Source organism: Chiroxiphia lanceolata, chromosome 15 (genome assembly GCF_009829145.1).
Source record: "Chiroxiphia lanceolata isolate bChiLan1 chromosome 15, bChiLan1.pri, whole genome shotgun sequence".
Taxonomy (NCBI): Eukaryota; Metazoa; Chordata; class Aves; order Passeriformes; family Pipridae; genus Chiroxiphia; species Chiroxiphia lanceolata.
The window spans coordinates 8,548,949-8,568,188 of NC_045651.1; the positions used below are offsets into that span (position 1 = coordinate 8,548,949).

At 43.3% G+C, this 19,240-nt stretch overlaps 1 protein-coding gene across 3 annotated transcripts in view; it reads right to left on the reverse strand.

Moving 5' to 3' along the window:
• Window positions 1-6,945: 6,945 nt before the first annotated feature.
• Window positions 6,946-19,240, reverse strand: part of HTR4 (5-hydroxytryptamine receptor 4) — an 89,918-nt gene continuing 77,623 nt past the window's right edge. Inside the window, exons 7-8 of one of the 3 annotated variants that reach the window (XR_004359822.1) lie at window positions 11,691-11,874; window positions 6,946-9,702 (exon numbers count right to left, since the gene is read on the reverse strand). Coding sequence is in view for 1 of the 3 variants with exons in the window: in XM_032703282.1 (XP_032559173.1) it covers window positions 9,615-9,702 (88 nt within the window). In the remaining 2 variants the exon portion in view is untranslated. The remainder of the gene's footprint in view (window positions 9,703-11,690; window positions 11,875-19,240) is intronic. The other 2 variants (XM_032703282.1, XM_032703283.1) reach the window with 2 other exon arrangements.

Sequence of the window (19,240 nt, forward strand, 5' to 3'; positions counted from 1 at the left end):
AATACCAGACGAGTGAATGTTGTTCAATTTGCTTTAATGCAGGATCAGAGTTAATGATTTAGTTGTAACATATTTAACCATAGATAATATGTTCAATGACATTCAGACAAAACATAATTGTGACCCTTTCTAGGAGTGTTTCAAGTAATATGAGTCATTGATTCAGTCATGTTTACCATTTTAATACAGGAAAATGTTACAGAGTTTCTAGAGTATTGCACCAGATCTCCATCTGGTATCTCTTAACTTCCGCATTTTGAAGAAGTATTTATACAAATAATGTTTATTTATATTCAGTATTTCTGTAAGCAGTTGAACCTTGCAGTAGTTTTAGCTTCTTAAAACATTACTCCCATTTTACACATAGTGGTGATGTAGTGACTTAATTCACTCTGGGTCCTGAGAGCTCAGGGTGATTGAAGATCTCGGATAAGACCAGAGAACCTGCTTTCTTCAGTGTCTGAAATTGAGGAAAGGAGCAAAGCACAGGAAAATAATTATTTTCCTGCACAACCATTGTTAGTTAAATATATAAATAATTATTACTAGGTGCTGGATGGGTATAGTTGGACTGAGCAGGAGCTGCTGGACAAACTATAACTTGCTCACCAGTTTGGCTTCAGTGGTGATGTTGTGCTGGGCGTGGGCATGTCCAGCCAGCTCCAGCATGTCTGCCAGCTCCAGATGAAATGCTGCCCCAGGGCTAAGGGCTGGAAATGCCTTCAGTTGTTTTCCACCCTGAAGAGCAAAGAGTTGCAGTTGCCATTTGAGTTTCTGGTTTGTTGTTCTGTGGATCCTGCACCAAGAGCTTGCAGTGACATCAGCCCCAGTTTGCTGGCAGAGTGGGGGTGTTATGAGTGTTTTCTCTTGCAGGTTCTTATAGAACTATATAATAGTTTGGGTTGGAAGGGACATTGAAGCTCATCCAGTTCCACCCCTTGCCACAGGCAGGGACACCTTCCACTAGTCCAGGTTGCTCCAAGCTGCATCTAACCTGATCTTAAACATTTCCAGGGATGGGGCAGCCACAGCTTCTCTGGGCAGCCTGTGCCAGGGCCTCACCACCCTCACAGGGAAAAATTTCTTCCTAATATCCAATCTGAACTTACTCTTTCAACGTGAAACCATTCACTCTTGTCCTGTCACTGCAGTTCCTGATGAACAGTCCCTCTCCAGCTTCCCTGTAGCCCCTTCAGATACTCGAAGGGGCTGTGAGGTCTCCATGCAACCTTCCCTTCTCCAGGCTGGACAGCCCCAACTCTCCTAGCCTGTCTCCAGAGGCACGAGAGTTCTCTATCCTCTTATGATTTTAGTGGCCTGCTCTGGACTTCTTGATTTTGTCACCTGCAGAGGCTTAACTACATCAGAGGGCTGTCAGCAAAGAGCGAGGGCAGTGAAACCAGGTACCGACCACGTGCTTCTCTCAGATTTTTTTCATAGCACCCCGTCACTTGCCACACGCGTCCCTTCTGTGCGGGACTGGGGCCGTCGGATTTGAGTTTCCAGCTCGTTCTCCGGTGCGATCCCTCTGGAAGGGTCCGCACAGGGATGCGGGGCCCGGATGGATGCGAACCCCTCGGTGGGCGGCAGGGGGAGCTCCCGCCCCGGCCGTGCGGGACCCTCGGGCCGGGCGTCCCCGGACACCCCGGGGGGACAGAGGTGGTCCCGATACACCGACCTGGCTGTGCCTGACCGCCCCCAGCTCAGGGGACACGGGGACACCCCTGGAGGACAGAGGTGGTCCCGACACACCGACCTGGCTGTGCCTGACCCCCCCCAGCTCAGGGGACACGGGGACACCCCGGGGGGTACAGCTTCCAGGTTGTAAAGGGATTTGATCTTTTGTGTCTGAGCTTCCCGGTCTCTGCATTTTGTTTGTTTTGGGCAATCTGTTGTTCAATTGCCATGGCAAGGGAGTTTTTCCCTGGGCCTGCCCAGTTGTTAAACGTTTCTCAGGGAGCATCCCAGATGTCTTCTTTCTGTGTGACAGGCTTCCCTCTTCACACTGCAGTCTGGCCTGACTCCTCTCGTTTTTCTCTGGCAGGAGCACAGGCTGCTGTCACTGCACATAAGGTGACTGAGTGATCCTGCTCTGCTCTTCTTTCTGCAACACAGAAAACTCCAGCTGGGGCTTTAGCTTTGCTGTGCTCCTGTGTGGCAGCTTTGGGCTGAACTATGAAATCCATTTAGAGCCCACTTAACAAACAGTGATATTTGCATCTGGATATATAAGGAAGCTGTTTGCTAGAGTTCAAAGGCAGCTTTGCAAACATTTAATCTGATAGGTATGGAAAATGATAAAGGAAACTCTGATATGGCTGTATCACTTCTGTCCCCTGCTTCCTTGACGTGCTTCACATTCATGTGCCTTCAGGGAAAGGATTAAATAGGAAGGATTATCTTCCCTAGGTTAGGTCTGACTCAACAACACATTTCCTGGGTAGGTTATATCTTTGTTGGATTTATGTGCCTCTAGTGCAGATGAACCAGTCAGAGAGGTGTCCTCTTACAGTCAGTGAAGAGAAATGAGCACTTAGAGGGCCTAATTCAGCTGGGCAAAGGTAGGTATTGATTAGCTCTCCACTAATTGGGAAGTGAGTCTGAGGTGGCTTGTGCCACTGCAGACAAGTGCTGGAACTGCTTTGCCCACAGCAAGGAGGGTTAACAGCTCCTCCTGACAGAGGATGCAGTGATCCCAGCTGGGAGATGCTCAAGTGCCTGAGAAATGTCATCTAAACAGAGAGTACAGAAGGTAAATAGATAAAGGAAAAAGTGAGCTTGGGAGGGTAGAGAGGAGCATGAAACATTGTGTTCAGAGGTGGGCACTATGCTGGTTCTGCTTTTTTTCTCTGACTTAGGAGGAAGACAAAATCACTGTTTGGGTCTTTGAAAGGATTTTGAAAGTGTGGTTTTATTCAAGAAAAAGCTTTAAGGAGTTGATGGTAGATTCAGGAATGTTGCCTCTACCCTCACTCTGGTCTCTGAACTTTTCAGTGTGTTAGAAGCAACTACAAACTCCATACCTTGACCATGATTCCTGCTAGTTCAAGCCATTCCAATTTAATCCCTTGTCAGGGGGACGACAGGGAAATTGTATGGACACGTGTGCACTGCATGTGATAACAGGACAGCCAAAACTAGTGCCCATCAACTGGAGGGTTTCCATCAGCTCATTAACAGGCACTGGGTGCTGAGAGGAGATTAACTGTTGGGGTTTTTTTATTCAGGAAGATTTAATCTATACAAAAATTGAAAAAACTAAAAGCTTTTGTATATTTTTATTGAGTTCATATTAGTAGAAGAAAACAACAGATTTCTCGCCTTTTGTCATGGTTGTACTCAGAGAGGTCTCAGGAAATCAAATGTGGAGAAAAAGATGGGATCTTAAACTATGGAGGGATTTACAGCTGACAGTTACAGAATGAAAATGCTCTCCTTGGCTTCAGCATTTACAAAGATGGGTGAGGAAAACTCTTCAGAATGACTCAGAGTCTGCCGTGTGTGGGCTGCCTGCTCCAAGAAACCATCATTTGGCTGGAGCTGTTCTGTATTTTTCATCTGTGCTAAGAATTAAATGGACACGATTTGGACCCAATGGGTTGGTTCTGTTGCACATTATTAAGTCAGGCTGACGTCAATAAATGCCTTAAATATCTTTTGATTCTTCCTTTTCTTTGCTGAGCAAAGACATTTTGGAGTGTATTCCATTCTGAAAGCCACAATCCTCCGCTGAGATGATCTTTAGGCTGAAGATATTTGTTAGTAATACCTAAATTGGGAGGTATTTTGAGTTGTGCAAAAACATTTAAGTACAATGAATACGCTGTTACTGATCATTCACAGATCCCATTTAGGGACAGTGGGGGAATGTAGGGTAAAATAAAAACCATTTTGAAGTATGCTGAAGTCAAAGGCAAGGTGAGTATAATTTAGCTCTCTCAGCTCTGACTCATGTTCAGGTTTTTTGTGGTTACCTAACACATTTCCAATATACATTCTCCCCCAAGTGTCCTTTGTTATAACAGAGACTCGTGGAGGACCAGAGTTTGCCAAAAGAGACTCTCTGCAGCAAGGGATTTGTGCTATTCAACATCAAGGTGACTCTAACAATGGTTTTCATGGCTCACATGAGTCCATTTGGATTGCGCTGTTCCTGCAAACCAGACCAGCACCACAGTGCCCCCTCCAACCTGGGCATCCTTCAGATAACGTGCCAGGCCAAGGTGGGGCTCCTGTGACTGCAAATAAATCGTAAGTAGAAATTAAATAAGCTTAATAGGACAGAACCTCTGTAAGCAAGAGCATAGGGACAGTCAGGACCAGAGCAGTGACTGTCCCCCTGTGCTTGGCACTGGTGAGGCCCCACCTCGTGTGCTGTGTCCAGTTCTGTGACCCCTCACAGCAACACTGAGGGGCTGGACCATGTCCAGGGAAGAGAAAGGAGCTGGGGAAGGGTCTGGAGCACCAGGAGGGGGTGAGGGAGCTGGGGGGACTCAGCCTGGAGAAAAGGAGGCTCAGGGGGGACCTTCTCGCTCCCTACAACTCCCTGACAGGAGGGTGGAGCCAGGTGGGTGTCAGGCTCTGCTCTCAGAGAACAAGGGACAGGACAAGAGGAAATGGCCTCAAGCTGTGCCAGAGGAGGTTCAGGTTGGACATCGGGAGGAATTTCTCCACTGAAAGGGCTGTCAGGGCTGTCCCGGAGGTCGTGAGTCCCCATCCCTGGAGGTGTTTAAGGAACGACTGGATGTGTCATGTAGTGCTCTGGGCTGGTTGACAAGGTGGGGATTGGGCACAGGTTCAACTTGATGACCCTGGAGGTCTTTTACAACCTCCTTTAATGATTCTGTGATTCTGAATAAGGACTTCCCAGACACCTCTACAACTATCCCTCAGATCCAACACTGCCCCTCCCTCACCACCGTGAGCCCCTTCTCAGCTCTGCTCACACACTGCACTACAACATACTGGGGTGTAATGCAGATGGAAGCTGTTGCCTTCATTTTTAAGCCACTGTAGTAAATGTTTTCACTTCTTCCTGTGTGTATACAGACATCAGATCCTGCAATAGGAGTAGGTCACATTGTACATTTCTGCATTAAATTAAAAGGGTTTTGAGAATTTACTGAAAACATTTTGCTAATTGTTCCACTGAGATAGTTTCTACTTTTTTTTCCATTGACCTCTCCAAGATTAAAAACTGAAGATATATTCAGTGTTGAAAAAACTGAAGGATAAATGTGGAAGGGACGTTTCCCCATAAGGATTCAGCTGTCTGCATGGTGTTTATGAGCATGACCTGCTGGTACTCTTGGGCTGCAGCCATATCTCCATACATCTCACTAAGCAACACAGCTGCTGCCTGCCTCAAGCACTGACATTTACAGAGCGTGTATCATCCAGTTATTGCTTCACATCCCTCCAGACAGTCTTAAACATCAGCTAATTAAATGTATGGCCTCTTCTGCACCCTTCCTGGAAGCTTCTGTTTGGTGAACGCTGCTTCCTATTGGTGTCTTGTTTATTACACCTCTGAATTTTACTTTGCAGCACGACTCCTTCTGTCTGAGTAAACTGAGTATTGGAAACATGGGAAGCTGGGCAGTAGGAAGAATGGCTCAGCTCCTGGGGATATGCACCCTGACACTGCCCAGGGCCTACTGGCACACAGATTTAGCCTTAGGCTATGTTTTTGTTTGCCTTTGGAAGGAGCCAGCCTGTTGCTCTGCTTCCCTCTTTCAGCACAAGCAACCTAAATGCATCTTTGAATTTCCTTGTCTGAGCCCATGCCCTGCTATCAAAAGTCATGCAAGATCCTAGAAATGCTTCTGGAGCCTACAAAAATGCAGAAATATGGGAATACAACTGTGTTGACAGATCTGCTTCCTGAAGATAGTTTAGCAAAGGCCCAGCCAATTTCTCATTAGCTCTCTGTTCTGCCAGCACATTACCTCTGGCGAGGAGAAGTGTCAGGAGTTATAATCCAAGTAAACAGCTCCATCAGGCACCATCCTTAACACTTCCAAGGCTTGCTGCATTCCAAAACATGTAAAGTGTTCCCAGACCATAAAGTACTGGTGTGATCACTCACTGATGAGTACTAGCATATTTATGTGAAGAAATAAATACATGGTTATTAGAGTGAATCTGTGAAAGGTGGCTGGAAAGAGATGGAAAGGAAGGAAGAAAGAAGCTTCCTTTTTTAGTCAGATTCACTGGGAAACTCAGAGAAACAGAGCTGCACAAAATAATGTTTGACTCCCTGTTTGTAAATGCCTGTCTTGAGCGGGGTGCCCAGAGCAGTGAGAGCTCTCAGGGCAGATGTGAGAGATCGAGTGGGCACAGCACAGGTAAGGGAGAGAGAGGGATGGCTCAGAAACAATCAGTGGGGATAAAGAGCCAGTGCATGAGAACTTGGTGCAGGAGGCAGGATTGTTCTGGTATATAACAATTAGGAATGGGTATTACAATCCAAGGGCTCATCAGTATTTTCACAGAGTCATTAAGGTTAGAAAAGACCTCCAGGACCATCGAGTTCAACCTGCCTAATCCCCACCTTGCCAACCAGACCAGAGCACTGAGTGCCACATCCAGTCATTCCTTGAACACCTCCAGGGATGGGGATTCCACCACCTCCTTGGGCAGCCCATTCTAATGTGTGGGAGCCCCTTCAGTGAAGAAATTCCTCCTGATGTCCAACCTGAACCTCCCCTGGCACAACTTGAGGCCATTCCTCTAGTCGTGTTACTTGTTCACTGGAAGCAGAGCCTGACCCCCACCTGGCTCCCCCCTCCTGTCAGGGAGTTGTAGAAAAAGCAAAGAAGGGCCGGATCCTCCCTCCCTGTTCTGGCTGTTAGAGTGTCTTGCAAGGCAAGAAAGTGTAACTTGGTCACATCATGTGTTTTGAGTGAAAACAGCCAAGAAATGAGCATGAGCTGGAGTTCACTGCAGTGCACACAGAAGATTTTTTATTTTTAGAAACAGCCAATGCATTACACATTATTCAGCACAGGCAAAGGCTCTGATACCACTAGCCAAGAGGGTCAATGGGAAGCTAAACTGAGAGGCTGAAGGAGCAGCCACCTTTAGCAAAGGAAATTGAGTCTGGGTCCTTTCTGTGAGACAGCTCATTTTCTAGAGAAATTCTACCATTATTGATGACAGACAACGTCATTTGCTGGGTTCACAGAAGCTTTACTGAGATTATTGACTTACTAAGCAGGAGCTGCCAGGTGGTTCATGACAGGTTTACTGAGTCCAACAAACAGTTTGTCAGAAATGACACAGAACATGGACATTTCGTGTTTGGTTTTTCATTCAATGTTTGGAATTTTTGGAATTTTTTCCCGTCACAGCTGTTGACCATTTTGGCTAGTGAGCTACTGCTCCCATTGATAGAGACCATTGATAGAATGTTGCCTGTGAGGAAATTGCCCTGTTGAGGAGTTAATTTTAAATTAAGAAGAGATATATTACGAATGCACATAAAAACATAGGAGAAAACAACACTTCAAGGACAACAGCAGAAACAAAAAACACCATTACTGTAGCATCCCCATGCTGCTGATTCCAGATCACTCCAAGAAATTTCACACCAATATTTTGATGCCTTTTAATGGGGACAGAGAAAAGCTTTTTTAGAATTTCTCTAAGAAATTTGACACTTGAGGTGAAACCAAGACAACCTATTCTGCAGCCTCATGTATCCAAATCCTGACATAACCAAAGTGAGCAGTCCCACAGAGGGTGAGGATCACAAGACTCAAGCAGCCCTGGATGGATTTTTTCCAAACTTTTAATAATGACCTTTCTTTTTTCACTCCCTGCTCTGTTTTGGTGTCTACAGTAGAGTTGTTTTGGAAACAAAGCCCTGTAAAAACAGGTAATTGCCAAACAGGTCCTAATGATGAACCAGGAGCACTTTCCATGAAAACACCAACAGTTTGTCTCTTTCTAACTGCCAGCACTTCTCTACTTTGGTAAGTGTCTGGTCTTCTAATTAGGGCTATTTGTCCCCCGAGTCCTTTTGAAACCTAAAGGAAAATGCTGTGAAGTTTTGTCAGTGAGTTTTATGTGGAAGAAGTATTTAAAGAAGTCGGACACCATGGCAGGGAAGCCACTTGTTCTTATCATGCACAATTTTTTTCCTACTGAGCAACATTTCTGTTTGTTCAAAGCAGGATTTGTCTGTTTATAGTAAATACCTGTCACATAGCAACAGAAATATTACTAAATAATAATACATATAATGTTAAGCTCCTGGGTCTAGAAGCTTTTAATGAAAAAACCACATGTTTCTGATAAAAAATAATAAATAATGTCACCTTTTCTATTTACATTAAAAATAGCTGTACATGATTACACAATATAACAAAGTACAAGTTTATTTTCTAGGCTCAGGGTGGCATCTCTGGGTTTGATCTTCATCTGAAAAGGGTAGAGGCTCATAGTCTTGATCCTGCATATTTCCTACTGCATGAAGATCATTCTCCCAAAGTTGTGAAGTCTACAGCCTTGCTCACCCTTTCCATGCATAAGGTGGAAGCAGCTCACAAGGAACATGGCAACATCTACATGCAGGAAGCAGCTGAGGACTGAGATCTTTGCAAGCAGATGTGCATATGGTGATATTTGAAAATCTTGAAACTTCTTGCCTCAACTGGAAGGGAACCGAAACAAATACAAAAATAAAGGTGGAAAAAGGAAGTGGAAGTCTCTCTTCCTAATGTAGCTGGAAAAGTTTATTAGATGGTGTAGTTTTCAAGATGGCACTTAGTGATCTATTACAGACTGACTGTCCCTTGGCCAACCTTTCTTCTGGGTCAGAATGCCTAAAGTTTGCTCAAGTGAGCACAGCACTGGCAGCTTGCCTGGGTTTGAGGGCCATATCCTGTCCACTGGCCTCCAAATGGCAGAGGATGGATAAGGCTTTGGGCCCATGGGCTGGATTGGAGCAGTGCTGGCAGGGCCCTGTCAGAGGTGAGATGTCTCTGTAGGTCCCATTCCAGCCTGTCAGGCTTCCACCAATGAACGTGGCCAGGAAACACAATAAAAGCATTTACAAAGCTCTGCAGGGTTGGGTGAACCAGCAGTTCCTGCTGACCCTTCACCAGTAGCTATAATCAAAGGGCAAATGTTCCCCCTTATTTTGCTGAAGAAAACATAGTGCTGTTTCTCCCCCAACCATCCAGTCACCGCGGGCAGGATCTCGCACAGATAAAGCAGGGCTTTAGTCTCACATCCTGATAGGGCTTCAGCCAGACCTTGTGATCTCTAAGACTGCAGGACAGAGAGATGACTTGTACACAGAGGGCAGCTGGAAAGGAGAGCAGAAGTCCCTTCACTGAGTGGTTTGTATTTGTTTTGTGTCCTTACATTGACAGGAATCGTCCCCTCCTGGAATAAAGCTGTGGCATAGCCATGGTCCAGCCATCCCTGCAGGTACAGGAGTCCTGTACCTTCCATCCCTCTCACAGCTGGACACCCATGTGAAGTCAGTGTAGGAGGTACCATGACAATGCAGATGAATGATTTTTCAAGAAGTCCTGCTGTCCATGAATCCTTTGGATATCCTAAAAGGTTCTTTCAGCTGGACCATTCCTCTGTCAGGACCATGACTAGAAACAGGACTCTTGGGATTCAGGGTCGTTGTGGATGGGAAGCTTCTCATGTTCCTGATGATGCCCATTGCGTAAAACAGTGTACCTGGAAGTGGAGAGACATAGAAATTGGTTAGTGCCAATTAAAAGGACCTGATTACCTGCTTATGTAAAATGAAAACCCCGAAGTACATCTTAAGACAGAGCACCTTCCAAATATGCAGATCCCACATAAAGCAAAGCAAATCTCTTCTTTGTTCCAGGACAGGAAACCAAATCTTTGGCTTGAAGCAGTCAAGGCAAACCCTGAAAACCAAGAACCTGCTGGGTTTCATGTGTCTAAGGTGAGCTGGATGAGAGGAATCCAGACAAAGGAACTAAAAAACACTGATCACCTGTGGGTGGACTGAGCTGAAGGCACTTCAGTTGATGTCTTCAGTTCAAGCATTTAAGGAATCATTTGAGACTTGCTTGGGAAGGGAATGCTGCTTAAGATGAAACTAAGAGCAACATTCCAGGGCATTTCCATTTAGACAGTCATCTCAGTCTAAGGCCAATTCTAGCATGTCTTATCAAACCAGTGCTGTTCAGGTGTTATGTCCTTTGGAGGTATCATGACCTTTATGATATTTCTCCAGGCTTTGGGCCAGATATGGAAAACCAGAATGTAAGAATTCCATTCCTCTTACCCTGTGCCTCATCTACCAGCCCATCTCCTGCTGCTCATCCCAATGTGGCTCTCTGAACAGGACTGTTGATTGAATCTGTTGTTGACATGCAACTGTTTTCCCTAAATGGTGTGCAGTGCTTTGCAGGCATAAGCAGATCTGAGGTGATAGCAAAACTGTTGGCTAACTGGAGTAAAACTAATTTAGCACATCTTTCTTGAATTTTACATCTAATCATTCTTGCTTTCAACCCTCCTGAAGGGTACAGAGCAAGCCAAGTATCTTCCCTTGGCAATCTGTTTAATTTAAACTAAAGCTGAACTAAATCATCCTCTGAGTAGGTCTAGGAGGAAAAAGCTGCAAAAATAACTGTAAAAACATATTTTTCCCTTGTTCAAATGCATATCAGGGAAATCAGGTCTCTGTTAAGACTTTTCTCCTGAATGTTTAGACATGTAGATATGTTATTTCTCTTAGTAACAAACATCCAAGACATACCTGAAACATCTGTATCACAATAAAGATAAAAAAGAAAAAAGCCCAAGAAAATAGAGGAATATATCAGTTCTCTTCTTGTTAGCAGAGTGAAGTACTGTCAGCCTTAGGGTTTGTTTGAATAATCACTAAAAACAGCCAGGAACTTTTTCTACATGTTCGTAAACTGATACTGTGACATCAGTTTACTCGGTGTTATTACTCAGGATGCATCTCTTTCTCAATCACTGAGCATTTTTGGGACTTAGGCTCCTAACTGAGGTGCTTGGAATGCCACTGCAATGTCTGAAGTAGATGATTTGAATATCCTACCAATTATGTATCTGTTAGTTCCAAAAGATCAGGCATGGCCTCAAAATGAAAGCCAGGGTATGAACTGTACTGCCTGTCTGTGTTTATTCCTGGTGATTATTCCTGCAGAAATTCACCCTTTAATGTACTAGATGCTGGTTTTCAACACAGCCAGGCTTGGCTGATTTATTGCAAGTCACTGTATGTGCAGATGTACCCACTGAACATGCACCCTTAATACTCCAGTTTTAATAAGGATAATAAATTTAGAAATCAACTTTAAATAAGGACAATAAATTTTAAAAATGTGCTCGTTCTCCCAACAAATTACAGACTTGATGCAAGAAACAAGAAAAGACATTTTGCATCTAACACTGAACAGACACTCCGATGAGATGACCATGAAGAATACAAGTCATAATGTAGTTTTAATTTGATATACCAAGTCAGACACGGGACACTGTGTGAGATGATCCACCAAGGAGACCTCTATGGCAAAGTCTCTGCTACTAATGGGGATACAGAGGATGAGAGCCAGGAGACCCCCTGCTTCATCAGCAGGGCAGACAGCTCAGGACTTGCTCAGCAGCGCAACAGAGACTGAAAGCTCACTTCATACAGGATATCCAAAGATCCAAACCTTCCTTGTTCTTCTGCAGCAGTCAGAAAGTGGTGCAAGATCAGCAATAGCAGGTGATGCCGTTTGTTACAGAGATGCATTAAGCTAAAGAGAAGTCATTAAGGTGTCCCGGGATCTCGTGTGGCACAAAGTGTCTGTCTGAAGCCTCTGGCAGTTGTTAGCTCAACACTTCCAGCTGTTTACCCTGTGGGGAAAGAGGACTGGTAGGAGAGGAGGAAAGAGCATTCCTACATGGGGTGGAAAAGCTGCTCTGCAGGGTGATGGCTTGCTCAGGTTCTGGCACATCATTTGTAAAAACATTACCAAAATGTCCAGGAATCTGTTAAAGGAGTCCTCTGCTGATGAGCTTTTGTGTTACTCGGGTTGTTTTCTCATGCTGCAGTTTTCCCCTTCAAATGGAAGTTCAAAGCTACCTGCCAGTTGCAGAGCACCAACTTAGTGTTGGATAAAAGATGGGATTATAACAGCCCTGCTTTTGTTCACACCCCCACGACTTAACTGATCTGCTCCCTGAAAATACAATTCATTTTTCAGGCATCAGACTTATCGCAAGCATGGTTCAGAGAAAAGGCACAGCTACACCTGAAACTCAGTGTTGCCTCACTCCAGGAACACACACCTGATATGCCTCAGCTCCCACCCCATGGAGACACCAAGGATTTATCTTACAATGCAAGGAGAAAACAGCACTCGAACCCTCCATGTGTGGGCTGAATGTTTCAAGAGAAACAACGAGGTAGGTTTGAGTAATGAATACATCTGAGGAAGCCATAGTATGCGAGCAGGAAAAAAAACATTAAAAGGTTTAAATGCATTAAATAAATTATCGGCAGAAAATTAGTTGCTCAGCTTTCCTGCCTCTAATGGGTTCCTTCAATGGGATTTCTACATGCTGGCACATTAAACCACCAAGCTCAATTACAAATTGAGGCCCCTGCCCTCTGCATCTGACTCCTCCCAGAACTGGGGACAGTGTTCCAGTCATTTCCCCCAAGGCTTTACTCAGATCACAACCAACACCCAGCAGTAAAGCCCAATAATGGAAAGGCATTGCCACCCCTAAAGGGACCTGCTGGAGACTATTCCCTACTCACCAAATGGCACTTTGTGATGATGGCCAATTTGGAGATAATTGCTTCTGCATCTCCCACTGTTTCTGAAAGTCCAATGGACTCTTTAATTAACTGGTTGGACTAGCTCTCAGCACAGGAGGTTTTACGGCCCACGACCAGAACAGGGAGCTCCAGCATTATTGTGGGAACTCAGCAAAAGCCAAGGAGAAAACACCAAGGGGGTGCAGTGGCTGCTTACTTTCATTCCCTGCAGAGCTATCTCTAACACCAAGTTGGACAATTTACTAAGAAAGCAAAGCCAAAAAATTGCTGGTCTCTGGCTCCCTGAACTGTAATGAAAACCACTCACCACTTTCCCAGAGCCTGGGGTCTCCTGATGAGCTCGTTATGTGGGAGAAGAGCCCAACCCTGCCCAGCTCCAACCTCCTTTGAGGGAGTTGTAGACAATGGGAAGATCTCACCATCACAAATAAACTGAATGCCCACAACTGCCCCAGCAGGGCAAAGCTTTCAGCTGCACTGCAGGAGGTGTGATGGGAGGAAGCCACAGCCATCCCAAACCTGCTGTAGGTGCACAGCTGCCTTTGCTCTCTGTTTAATAATCCTTTCCCTGTACACCAGTTTCCATTATTAATTGCTTCCTTTTTTGGACAGGCAGAAGGTGGTTCCTGTTGTCCTGACATTCACTGAAGACTGAGGTGAGGTTTTGCAGTTGGCCCTGGGCTGAGTTTTGTGCAGAGGAAGTACAAGAACTGTTAACTCTGTGCTCCCTGGGACTTTTACCACTAAACCCATTCCCCTTCTGATCAAAAAATGAAGGTCCCGTTGTCAATAGGTAGAGAAGAGATTTTGCAGACATGTTCAGACACTGAGAGGTCAATGTTTCTGCAGAAGTAGGGATGGGTGGGTGCATTTATGGTGTATATGTCTGTTACTGGTACTGCCAGGGTATCTTGGGTCTCAGCTGGGTGCACAAATGGCTGCAAAGTCTGGGGAAGTTTAGACATGAACTGTGTAAGAAGCTGATAAGCACCAAGTTTCATTATGTTTGTGAAATTTTTTTTATAATTTGATATTATAAGTGCAAATTAATTACTGCTAGAGTTTATAGATACCCCTGGTAATGCAAGAATAGAAGAGAAAATCCTTGTATCAAATTCTGTGCTGTTCTTAGTTGTTCACATTACACTGTTTGAAGCCTGTAACACACTTCACTACTGGCTGCAACAGTGACCTCATGGATGAGCTGGACTGTGAAGAGTCTCCTCCTGGTCCCATGCTCACACAGTGCAGGAAAATTATACCTAACTGAAATGAAACTGTGATCCTTGGACATCCCTGTCCTGGGATTTGGGGTTTGTTGTTGCCGATTCATTGGTGACACCTTACAGGACTGATGGAAGGAACCTGGGCATGGCAGAGTCAGGCAAGGAGCAAGTTTCAACTGTGGCATTCTTAAAAATCTAAACTAATAAGAAAAGAAATAATTCTGCAGGTTTCATGGCATTGAAACTTTTCCCAAGTTTGTGCCAGGTGCTGTTTGCAACTCTCGTTATTTGCGGGACCACCCAGTAAACACTTGTTGGGAATAGAAGCAGGTAAGATGTTGTTTTGTAAGATGTGATAAACTGTGAAGAAAGAAGAGAGTCCAATTTTTAATAATGGGATTTACCATTATTATGCTCAACCACCTAATATGGTAGAACTTAGAGTTTGCACATAGGCAGAAGTTGGCTGGGGCCATGTTTTACGTGGAACTGAGCTTCCAAACTGAATGAAGAATTTAAACTTTTCTTAGATTTGACATTGCATTGGTCCACAGTTTATCTTTTCCTGCATCTTTCTTTCACAGCTGCAAAGCTCCTCAGTGGTTCCCCCTCTGGAATATATTCAGCACCACTGTTGTGGCTCCACACTCAATATCGTGTCTGTTTCTCAAAGCTCCGTTTCTTTCAGACAAACTTAGAAGAGAAAGAACAAATAACTCTCTTTGATATCAAATTGGGATTAGGGTTAACAATCACTTGGCAGAGGAGAGCAGGTTATTTTAATGAACACATCACTCTGAAATAAGCCTTTCACCATCTGTTCAGTTCCATAATTACAAATGCAAACAACATAATTCATAAATGCACTATAAAAGAGAGGGGAAGAGAGAACGGCTTAAGATGACTGTTTGTTAGTTATCCCAGACAGTGATGTATCTGCTTACTTTATTCCTGTTTCAGCAGCAGGCAGAAAGGAGTCTTTTAATTCTGTATTTTATGGCAGTCACTAACCCTGGTGAACTATTGCCTGTAGATGATGGAGGTGCTGCTCAGTGCAGGACAGTGTCTGGTTGGAATCATTGTTTCCCCATGTCGGAACCACACAGGACAGATCACACAGATTGAATCCCAATGCTCCAGGAATAAAATGTGAGCATGTTTTTCAGAACTCAGGAAAGGACCTGGAGTGGCTTCCAGGGATACAAGGGCTCCGGGTAAAGACAACAATCCTAGTGTCTCCCCAAAAAGATACTTTTGACATTTTGGAAAACTGTGAAATCTTGAGAAACGGTCAGAAAATTGAGAAGAGTGTAAACATAAAATCCAGCAATCTCTGGAATTCACTCTTTTAATCTATGATATTTTTTTCACTGTGAAAGAAGAAAACAAAATTTTAAAACTTGAAATACACTAAATGTCAAAAGGAAATGTGAATAAAATACATTGTTCTATTTTCATTTTCTGTTGAAAAAAATGAATACACATAGGCCAAATCAAATGTAATTTCACAAAACATTTGCTTTCAATACAGCTGCCTATTAAATTTTCATGAGAGGAGTGTAGAATTTTCCCTCTCTCTCAATTACCAGGTTCATAGGCTCCATAAAATTAAAAGCTTCCCAGTAACTCTGTAAACTCTGGGCTGAATGAGTCATGATTCCAGCCACTAAAGTGAACTTCTGCATTTGGCCATCAGTAGAAAATTATTATAGCAGGATAAGAATAGCCCCTACCTACTCACCATCATTCCTGGGGCAAAATAGGCCAGAAATTAGAAACTCTTTTGGTTGAATGTGTATCAATATTGCTGAACAACATAAACCAATTTGATATGCCATGCTGCAAAATTAGCAACAGATCTAATCCTTTGAGGATGAAGAGCTCCTGTTGTTTGTTTGTGGGCTTCTCACTTATTCTGAGATGAGCAAGGTGCTTCCAAGATTTCTTAGCAATAAGGTTTAAACTCATTGTGTCCCTTCCTCGTGCTGCATCGGATTAACCTGCAACCCAGAGGTGACCAACAAGTCATAAAGAGAAGCAAATATCAGTGGACCTCTGCAGTCCTTGGAGAGAACATGGGTAAAATCCACAGAAATGCCATCAAAATTCAATTTTCCCATTGCAGCTGAATGGTAAAAATCCAGATCTTGGGAAAACATTTGGATTGCTGAATTATTTATATGGCTCTGACAGCAATGTTGATTTAAAGTCCTTTGTAGTCAAATCTAAATACAAATTTGTCTCTGTCTCACGACAAGTGTTTATTTTTTCCACTCTTGAGCAGCTATGCTGAATATCTTAATTATCTTTAAGTCAAATAATGCTGTTCAGACCTTGTGAGCTGGAATTAAGCCCTCATCATTTTCTACTAAGTTTCAGTTTGAGGTTTTAAAAACATGTCTCCAGCCTACATAATGCAGCCTCCCCTATATTTTGTAAGACTTCTACGTGCCTCCTCAGATTTAAAATTAGCAGCCAGTTCTCCAAGTAGGCAAAGCCCTTGAATGAGAGAAACATAACACTGGGATAAAAAAAAAGATTAAAAAAAAAAAAAAACTTTCTTTGTCTCTGACAAGTCACAGGAAACACAGAAAGCACCTATCAATATGTTTGTTTCTCTCCTTTCTTTTTCCATTGTTCCATCATCCCTGAAGGATGAAGCTCACCTATTCTCCCACTCTTACAAACCAGCTCTGGCTGCCACTTGCTTTAATGACCTGCAGCTCCAGGACATGTTCCCAGACCATCCCAGTCACACATGGCCACAGCATTCCCACACAGATCCAGGGAAGTCACTGGAGCTACACAAGGGATTACTGCAACAGTGCCTGGTGGGTATGTGACTGCACTGACACACCAGCATTGCTGCTTTAGGCTGATGTACAAAACTAGTGTTCATCTTTTTCTTTCTGGCAAACCAAGACTGAAATCCCCTCCAGTTCCTTTGTTTTTGTATTTAAGTAGATGCAGATCTTTTTTAAGGAGCATGTTTAAATGTGCACGCGAATAATAACCTGAAATACGATTTTGAAATGAAATATCAAAACACTTCAGCATCTTGTTTCCTTTTTGTTTTCTCCTGCTGAAAACATTTGCTGCATTTGACCTGATCAGTTTGTTTCCCTGGAACGGCAAGTGCTCATTTTCATCTTTCTTTTTTTAATTCCTTTTATTGCCAGGCTCTATTAATGAATTTCACAGATTATCCACTGTGGTCCTTTCCAACTCCCTCACTTTGATTACTGAATTTGACCACTGTTTTCTCTTTTCCCAGTCTCCTTATGCTTCTTCTTGACCTGGATGATGCTTATAATTTTCCTATTTCCCACTGCAGTATGTCCTGCTCAGCTTTAGCTAAAGGCCTTGGACTTTGGGTATTATGAACAAAAAATACCCTTGGACTTGGGTATTATGTGACAACAACTGGTGATGAAAAACATCAGATCCACACAGCAACCAAGCTGATGGAATCAGTCCAGAGCTGCTAACTTCTTCCATTATAGATTTCCATGTTAATGTTGTAAAAGTTGGTGTTTCCACATGAGAAAAAGCAACTTGGGCGCTGAAGGACAGAAATTAAGCTAACTTTAAAATCAGTTAAAGAGCTATTTGTTTTCAGTGAGCAAAATCCATTTGCTAATTATAAACACCAGGGTAAACAAGTAAGCACATGAGAGAAGCCATTCAGTGTCACATTGTGGAAAATGAGCACTTTCCCCATTTTCTCACATTAACTCTCTATTTCCATTTCTCTCTCGTTAATGTTAAGCTTGGCACTACATTATATGCTCTAATTAGCTACAGATTTTGGCCTACAGTTCATTTTTTGCACCATAATTAATGCAACATTCATAAGAGGCTCAAATCTGATAATTAGGAGAGCACTTGGAAGTGCTCAGACACATTAGAAATACACAGCAGCACATTAAGAGCAGTTCATAACTACCCACAGATGGGATGGCTCATAATAGGCTTCTGGTTTTAAGTAAGGTGTTTCAATTACTGAAATACAAGCAGGATCAATTAATAATATTCAAATGGAACATAATGATTTTTTTAAAATGGAGGTCTCACCACTGGCATAATAAGACCTTTCATCTGCTAGGGAAAAAACCCACAAGCCATTTGTCAAGACTGTGGAATGAAATAGTGAAAAAACCACTTGGGACTGTTTCCTTGTGCAGTGTTCATATCTTAAGGCACCTAAGGGGAAAAGCTGAAAAATGTATTTTCTGGTAATGTAGTAATGGTACAAAAACTAAATAATAAAACCCCCAGTTAAATAACAGTTAATTTAATCACAATGAAAGCAAATAACAAAAAAAAAACCAGACCAAAATTAATAATAAAGATTCTTGTTGATGCCTCTAACATCTCAATTAGTTGAGATGTTGTAGGTTAAGTTGTAGTAAATCTTACAAACTTAAGGTAAAGTTTATTTGGCTACCTTTCCTTAGCTCTCCATTGTGTTCCCAGGGAAGGACAGCTCAGAGAGCAAGCACCATATTGTGTTGAATGGAAGTTTCCTCTCCTCTTTCCTTCTGACTCCAGGTTTTTCAATTAATATTTCTATGATATGCATTAAGTAGCACATTTCTGACTTTAGACTGTTTCTCTCTGACAACCCACTGGGTACGAATTCATAAAACTTTACATGTCATATCATGGAAAACATTAACATGGCAAATTCTTAACTAGTCATATTTTGCAAGCATTCTGTTAAGAATAAAAGTCATACCACAGATGGGGGCATGGGAAGTGGGTGCTTAATTTGAGTAAAATCTCCATATTCTCCTCCGTACAGCCCTGGTTGGATCGATGCACACCGGGTTTCCTGTCGGTGCACTGAGGGCAGCAGACCCTCCATGCTCCCCATCCTACTCTGCTTCCCCATATTGACCCCACTTGCAAACATTAATTCCCTTCATTGCTTTCATAGACAGTTTCTTCTCATTTTTAGCTTGGTTAAACCAGGTCCCAAGCCAAGCCAGTAAGTACATATTGCTGGCTGGCTGTGTGTTCTTCAGGAAGGATGATGCTTCCTTTGCTCATCCACCTTCCCTGCCAAGAGCTATTTCACAGTCAGGATGGATCATCTTAAGGAGTGTACTGGGGAGGACAGGAGGTGCCTTTGACAGCTTCTTCATTTTGATGTGATTCAGAGGTTGCTAAGTCCCCATTTTCTGTCAGCTCTATCCCCAAACATCCT